Source organism: Hibiscus syriacus, unplaced genomic scaffold (assembly GCF_006381635.1).
Source record: "Hibiscus syriacus cultivar Baekdansim isolate YM2019G1 unplaced genomic scaffold, ASM638163v2 tig00112443_pilon, whole genome shotgun sequence".
Taxonomy (NCBI): Eukaryota; Viridiplantae; Streptophyta; class Magnoliopsida; order Malvales; family Malvaceae; genus Hibiscus; species Hibiscus syriacus.
Genome location: NW_024063332.1, coordinates 1,604,594 through 1,613,081, shown reverse-complemented (window position 1 = coordinate 1,613,081; position 8,488 = coordinate 1,604,594). Strand labels below are relative to the sequence as shown.

The following is an 8,488-nucleotide window of genomic DNA, read 5'->3' as shown; positions in this document are numbered from 1 at the left end:
AGTTGAGCTGTTTCTTGAAATCGCTTAAACCAACACCAATCCAATTGTTTGAACAAAACCGGATTTGTTATCTGAGTGAAGCCCTGGGGCGCCTTTTCTAGACCAATCCAAGCCTTATTCTTCTTGAGAACAACAACATTAAAATGCGTATCGACGAGGCATGAAATGCAAATACGAGGTGTGGGGATTAATGGGTATACCTTGTCGGATACCAAACCGACATCGTTTATGAGATGAAAAAAACAATCTGCCCCTCACTGTGATTCCTTTTTCCCCTTTAATACCATTTTCCAACTATATATGCTTAACAACTTATGAGTATTGGAAATGAATGGAAGCAAAAGGATGTGTATATGCAGAGGTTTCGAACAACAGGCAAAATATTATCTTTTCAAATAAGCTCAAGCTTCACCCTGTTTGTTCATGGTTCTTAAACTGACATTTAGCAGACGATTAAGAATCTTAAAAGAGACATCTTTTGTGAAAAATATCAGTACTTCAATTTGTTGGTATTTATTTTCAAATTTAATTTAATTTTATTTGTAGGTTAATTTCTGTAGAACTGTTTTAATGCAAAAAAAAAAAATGATCTATTAGTAGTATCTATCTTCTTCATTAACTTTGGACTCAACTATGTTGACAATTCATATGTTTGATGGTCTCTTTATCTCAAAATATTAAAAAAGTTTCAACTTGATAACTTTTGTTTTCAGTTTAGTCCCTGAAATTCTTGCCCAACTAAATTCCTGGACTTTCCCATTTTAGTTTGATTACATGACACTCTAAGGGTGTTACATCAAAGCAACCAAAAATCCAAGTTTAATCTACTAAATCAGGAAAAGATTTACCAAATTCAGCCCAATGTTTCCTCAACTATTTAAACTGATGGAGTTGTAATTTACAGAGTCAATAAAAGAATTCAGGTTTAGGGGGTTAAATTCATGAAATACACTAAGAATGTTGTAAAATTAACCAGTAATCACTTAATTGCTCTTATGATATACTATATATAATGTTATGACAGGGAGAGGGGGATATTTCTGCATATTCTTCACTCATCACCTGAGATGAAGTTTGGATCTTCACCCTGGCATAAGTATTCATCACATAAAGATGATGTTCCCCAGTCTTTCCGGAGCCGTAAAATGTCCTCCGTGAAAGTTGAACCGGGGGCTCCAATGAACACACTTGCCATAGCACAGATGGTCTTATCCAGCATAGCTTCCACCTTCAATACGAAGATTAAGAGCAAATTTAGATTGATCTAAACGAAGTAGAATCAATATGGATAGTAATGTTAAATGCAGTTCGGGTGCCCGATCATTGATTCACAGAACTCTTTGTATCTGAGTCAACCTGCATGTAACTAACAGATTGGACCCGAAATCTAGAAAATCATGAACTCATAAGGGTTTTTTAGGGCTTAGAGTCTTTGATGGGGAGAAGACTAACTATTTTAACCATCGAGTAGAATAGAATACGGGAAAGTTTGAAAAACAGAACAACTCATATGGTTCTCCCTACAGACACTAAAGTAGTATCGAGCTCTCACCTGATGATCACCCTCGAGGCCGTGTCTGTATAACAAGGCATCCCATTTTTCAGCTGAATTATGATGAGGCCGTTTAACCAGTGGTATAATCTTCCCATTCAGCACAATCATCGATTGTAGCAAACCGGTTTCGCTTTCTGCTGCATCTGTTGAAAGGTATATAACAGGAGTGCTGGCTTTTTCAACCATTCGAGTAATGCAATCCGCAGCTTGAGGAATTGGGTAAAAGCAGCTCGGCTTTTTAGCATTGCTGGGACATAAGAAAGAAATGTTAGTGGCAGTTTACACAAACCAACACCAATCATGAGCACAACCCTTTCAACTCGAGTGGATATTCTAAATAATTATGGTCAGACTCTTCCGTGCTCTAGCGAATTTCCAAACAGTTCGAAATCAAAGCCTATAGACTCTTAATACTCCGCATATGAAAACAACACTTTATCAAACATCATTTTAATGCTCTACTTTCTATGATCTAGCATATTACCATTGCTTAGAAGTAAAGATTCATACTTTCCTAGGCAAGAACTCGCAATAAAATCGAAAAACATACCAGAACTTCAAGAAGCCATGTCGCCGGAAATGAAGAGCGATAAAATTACTGCCCAAATACGTCTGAATGAACCGTTCAGCAGTCAACAAGATAAGCTTACTCGGCTCTATCAATGCCTTACACTTATGCGCAATTGGACCGCCTGGTTGCGACACCCAATCTCTCTCCACATTCGCAAAATATACATCCCCAATTGCAATAACATCATCATTATAACCAAACTTCTCCTCCACATTCCTAACCGTCTTTCGACTCGGATTCTTAACATCCTCATTCTTCCAAGCAGCCTCCAATTTCCCCATCGAAATTCCCAAAGACTTTAGCTTCTTCAAATGCTCTTCGTCAATGTAACACGGCTGCGGGCTCGAAAAATAGCAAATGAATTTATCAATGTGAGCGTGATGCTTCCTCATTTTCAGGAATTCTTCGAAGGGTACAGCAGTTTTTTTCCCAATACAATCGTTAATGTGCTCGATATCCAGAATTCGGTTGTACTGATAATCGAATCTCGAACTCGGAATCACCAATGCCCGATTCAAAACCGCCGCAAAAAACATGTGTTTCTCTAAACAAATCAAATGGTTGCTCATCTGACCCGACAAGCAAATCGGGAACAAGAATTTATTGGGTTTTGGTCTCCATTCGATTGTTCTTCTTTCGGAAAATCTCTGATCGACTTTGCTGCAACTCTGGAAACCGTGGCCGGCGAAATTGGAATCGAAAGCGGTGTCGTTTTGAAGGGTATTCCCCGTTTTGTAAGGGGACAAAAGGGTTTGCTGGATGTGTTTGTTTAACGTGATCTGAGTGAGTAATGCGGCCTTGATGTCATCAAATTGGACGGCCGTGATGTTGTTATCAGAGCTAACGAAAGTGTGATTCCACAGAGAAAGAAGAGAGCCTTGCTGTTGATTCAACAAGTGGAGAGCTTGGAGCTGAGATTCTCTGGTTCGATCCGACACCGTATTGAATTTGAAGGAGGAGATGTCAGAAGTGAAGAGAGAGCCGATATCGGCGGAGAAATAGATTAAGACGATGAGGAGAGGGAGCACGAGGGCGAAGAGATAACCTTTGTTGAAGGCGAGTTTAGGACGACGTCGCATTTGCGGTTCTTCCTCTTCGACATGGAAACTGGATCTTGGGGTGTCGTTTTGGTGGGTTAATTTGTGACTGCCGTCTTCTTCTTCGGATGAATACTGGTCCATTGTTAGATTAGGAATGAGCGAGCGAGTGGAGGAGTGAGTGAATGACTGAGTCTGTGATGATATCTCGGGACTTGAGACAAATGAAAATCTGGGTTTTCGGTGATTATTGGTTTATAATTTAGGGATTTGATTGAGAAAGCTTTGAGAACATTTTTTTCTTTTTCTGAGTGGAGTTGGAGGTGGCGCAGGTTGGGGAGGAAGGAACGATCGGTGAAAAAACCCGACTCCGGCCACGATCTGATATTTCCCAACACGGAAACGACATCGTATTATTCCCTCACAGCATGAGATATTGCCGAGTAGCTAAAACGACAGGTGACAGCATTGCTATACACACGTGGATAGTGACATTTAAAGTAAACTATACATTTAAATTCAATTAAATTATTTCATTAATTCTTACATAATATGTTATATAAGTTATGAATTTAACTTATATAATTAAAATTAATAGCAAAGTATACAACTGAATTATAAAGCGTTGTTTTGTTTATTCATTTGATTATTAAAAGTTATGAAATGATCATCTAATTATAGGATATTACATTTTTGAGTCATCGTCTATTAAAAATTATAAAATAATCATCTGACTATTCATATGTTTCATATTCGTTTTTTTGTTAAAAGATTGACAACAATCTAAACAGGATGTTAACCTGCTGACTGTGATATAATAAAATATGATCTTAAAATCTTAAACAACTATCATATCTCAGTCAATATGTTAATGTCTAACTCATAATGTCGTCAATTTTTAACGAAAAAAGACGAGCTTAAAATATATGAATAATCGAATAACTATTTTATAAGTTTTAATAATTAAGAAACTCAACAAATCAATACTTGTAATTAAAGGACCATTTTATAACTTTTAACAACCATGAAACTCAACAAAACAAACGAACCATTTATATATTTTACCCTAAATTTAAACATTTTTAAATTTTTAGTCTTGAGTTAAATATTAATCATAAATTCCATTAAAATAAAATCTTTTAATTCCTTATAATTTATTCATTGTGTCCATATATTATTTAAGTTAAAATTGAAATTTCAATTTTTTTCTAAAAAATATAGTATGTATTATTATTGAACAAGTTAAAAAACATGAACTAAATACACAACTTAGGTCTAGTATAGGGACTAAAAACAAAATTTGACCTTATGAAACTTCTCCAGTTACTTCAACAAGCTTACCACGAACCCATTTCTTGGTTACAGCGACTGGTTTAGAAGGCACACCATCATCCTCCAACTGAACTTTGGTTCCAATTTACCGGAGGACTCTTCTCGTGTTCGATGGCCCCGTTTGTTTCCAACGGGTTGTGTTGCTTAGATGAATCCGACTTGATCGAAGTTTCGAAGCCAAAGTTGATGAACTATGGTTATTCAGAGAAGCACGTTGTACATCGCTGTCGCCGTTCACTGCCTTTGGGAAAATGAATCTGGGGAGATCAAACTCCTCATGCTTGCTAAATGAAAGGGATTGATTCCCGTTTACTTCTTTCGGTTCAGCTTGGTTCGAACGGATGTTTCCTAATTGCATTTTGTTCCTCACTTGGCTAACCGGTTCAAACGAGTCGACAGAAACGTATCCGATGTTCTCGTTGGATGCAATTTGCCCAATCTCTATCGATTCAATTGATCGAATTGCTTCGGCTATAAGTTTTCTGGTTTCAATAAGGGCAGCTCGAGCAACAGGGCTCTTAATTGCAGCCACCTCGAGGGCCTTTGCAACCTCCTCGGCTTCAGCAATTAAAAGTCTGCAGTGTCATATATGCAAGCACCAAATTATCCAGTGAATTAGCAGCAGCCTACTAAAAATGATGGAAGATGATGCATGGGAATGATTCAACGGAATTATCGATATGGCATCGATACATTTAACATAATATGCTTGTGGAACATAAGAAAAGACTAACCTCACTCTTTCAACAGCTTCGGTTTTCTTTGTTTCTTCAGCTGCTCTTTGTGCTCTTATGTTCTTCAACATCTTGAGCTTGGAACTTGCCATAGGATCCTTGTAAAGTGGTTTATTTCATCTTCGTATCCTTATCCGCTCGATTGGGCTTATAGGCTCACTAGCAGAAGAATCGATTATATCGCTAGCTTTCCTTTTCAAAGGGCTCTGTTTAGATTGTGTACCAGCTGTTGGCTTCCTCTTCGGTTTTCTTTCAGCCCCAGATGGAATGCCATGAAATTTAGCCAACCCGGAGCAAACTCTCTTGCGGTACTCCTATTCAGAAAATAACAAGAACCGAACACCCGCATTTAGACGCAAAGGTTTAAAATCTATGAAGCGGAATAGGAATAATACAATCCGTATATGCCTCTGATCAATGACATAATTTTCACTGCTGATGTGGAGAAAAAGAAAAGAAAAGTGCAAGCACTTACGGGATCAGCCCATTTGGCCCCAATGGCTTCTGCAATTTTCCTTCTTTGTTCAAGGGAATTTGGTGCTCTCTTGCAACCTTTCGGTCTAGGCATCGATTTCCTTTGTTCGACACTTCCCGGCCACTCCTTTGTCAACTGCTCATCTAGTATCTTATACGAATCCCACTGTAGCTCTTCCTCACCGCAATAGCCTTTTCTAGATGCTTCGCCGATCAAGCTCATCCACTCAAAGTGGCAAGTTTCCTGCAACATTAACTTCCCTCGACGCCTTTCCCATCCCATTCGGACTCCAACTCCGATTTTCACTCTCGTCTCTTCACTGTAGGATAATCATGAAAAGAATAAGTTTAGACATTAACAAGGTCAAAATGAAAGCATGTATATGTATATATCTGAATGGTAGGAGTGGCTAAATTTAAAGCACCCACCTCTGCGCATGTCCAAAGTTAACCAACTTCATTTTAACCTGCATTTCAAAATTTCTATGAGTGAATAAACTATAATGTTATTCCATTTAAACATACTTAAATACGAGATAATATCAATTGATGTAAGGCGATCTCCTTGTTCAAGAGATTGAACCATTGAAACAGACTATGCATTCGATTGTTTGCTTTGTTGGCTTTTTCGCTTAACTAGTTTCCACAATCGGAATCGTCATTAGTACATCATTCATCCTAATGAAAATTATGATGCAAAAAAGAACTAAATGGTCCGATTACAATGATTTAATAGATGTGATTGATTCTACCCCAAGCAAACATAAAACACACAAAGTTCAATCCCCGTGATAACATAAAAATTTCTTACATGACATCACCTTAGGATTCTGAATTGCAAGCTTGTTCTCTCCCTTATCCGCTGAAGCGTCTCTGAGGCAGATAAAAATGAAGACATTTGTGGTAACATTGTAACGAATCAACAATGCACGAAAGAAAAACGAACCAGAATTTAATGGAAATTACCTGCACTGTGATTCCTGCCTTTGTTCCAGTGTGTGTTTCCTTTATTTGCTTTAGAAATCCTCATCCGCCTCAACTTTTCCCTCTCGTCCAATTCTTCATCCGAGTCTCCAGTCCCCAAAGGTTTGGGCCGAGTCAATGAAGGGCTTGATCGCCACCGAGCTGTAACTTATTGTTGCGCCCATCCTGTTCCAGAATCGAGCACTTTGGCTCGAGGGTTGCAACAGCTCTAACCTGGAGTTTCCCACAGTGGCTCTCCTAGTGCCCAAAATGAAAATTTCTCCTCCAAAGAAATGGGGAGGATTTCCATGGATTTGACAAAACTTGAACACTCACCGGAACAACAATAAACATGCTCATCAGCTCATTTAAAACCAAATTTGAAAATTGAAATTGTAAAGCAAGCCAGAGCAGGGAAAATTAAAGACACCAATATTTCTCAACACCCTGACCACACAAATTCCATAAAATTAATCCAAATTGAACCTAAACATGTAAATGTTTGCTAATTTCTTCTTCAAGCATCCAAAGGAGTAAAATCTAGAAGTAAGGTAAGCAAAAAAGCATACCTAGTAAAGGCATGGGAGCTCATTCAACCCAAAGACTCAGAACTTGGAATCTCTTATCTCCACAAAATTTAATAAAAGAAGCGAGAAGCCGACATTCCAGCCTGCCAGGAGGGAAGAATTACGAATTTGAGATACAGAGAGAACCACACAGGACCATGCACACTAGTACTACTTCTCTGACGCTGGGTTTTGTGGATAACGATGGACTTATATTTCCCACTTGTGAAAGCCTCCATTGGGCCTGCTTATTTGGTGGGTTGGGTTATATTCATCAGATAATCATGTATGTAAGTGAAAGAGAATGTTAAGCCTAAACAATTAGTATATTACATTTTGATATTTAATTTTTTAATTTTTAAAATTATACTTAAAATTTAATTTTTATTTTATTTTAGTATCCTTTTTCAAAATTTAGCCTTAAATTTTGGGGAAAATTGAAAATTTATTGATACTAAAACACACTAAAACTGATAGTTTATGTACTAAACGCTTTAAGTTTTTAACGATAAAATACTAAAATAAAACAAAAAATTAAATATTAAGTATGATTTAAAAAAAATAAAAACTTAAATATATACGTAATTTACCATAGTTTCTTTGACTGAACATCTATCCCACATCGTTGATAGCGGACAAAAGAATACGTCAAAACCAAGAATAACAACATAAAATCTTCAACGACTCTAACGTTACAGTCGCAATTCTTCGCACTAATCATCTTCCATTTCCCAGTTGACGGCGAAAGCAAATCATCATTATCTCTGTCATAAGGGGTTTTCGTTCGAGTACGAATATTTTCTTGGCGTGAAAAAGAAGAAGAATAAATAAATTATTTTTATTTTAAAAATATTTTGGGAGTCACCATCGACCTTTTTAGATTATGTAGGTCAAATACCTGAAAATAATCTTTTAAAAGAATTTTTAGGAAAACATAATTTAAAAGATAAACATGTCTGCGTATAACCAAAAATTTATTTTTTTAGTAATAAAAGGGATTCGTGGGCGGTTACGTTTAGGGAATGATTAACACCTCTATAACGTCCAAAATTGGTACCCATTAATTATAAATTGTCTCGATTATTAAAAATTTAAGAATTCAAATATTTTTAATTTATAATCTTGTTATTTCAAATTTATTAGCATAATTTCAAGAAAAATATATTAATTTTTATATTTTAATATATATATATATATATATATGTTTATATTTTTATAAATAAGATATTTATTTACTTAAGAATATCAGAAAATGA

At 36.5% G+C, this 8,488-nt stretch overlaps 1 protein-coding gene and 1 pseudogene across 1 annotated transcript; both read right to left on the bottom strand.

Moving 5' to 3' along the window:
* Nucleotides 1-864: 864 nt before the first annotated feature.
* Nucleotides 865-3,529, bottom strand: LOC120179719 (O-fucosyltransferase 36-like). Its single transcript, XM_039185249.1, has 3 exons — nucleotides 2,106-3,529; nucleotides 1,553-1,802; nucleotides 865-1,228 (listed from the first exon to the last, which is right to left on the bottom strand). The coding sequence occupies exons 1-3, from the start codon at nucleotides 3,305-3,307 to the stop codon at nucleotides 1,052-1,054; spliced, it is 1,629 nt and encodes a 542-aa protein (XP_039041180.1). The 5' UTR covers nucleotides 3,308-3,529; the 3' UTR covers nucleotides 865-1,051.
* A 922-nt stretch (nucleotides 3,530-4,451) lies between these two features.
* LOC120179720 lies at nucleotides 4,452-6,832 on the bottom strand (annotated as a pseudogene).
* Nucleotides 6,833-8,488: the final 1,656 nt, after the last annotated feature.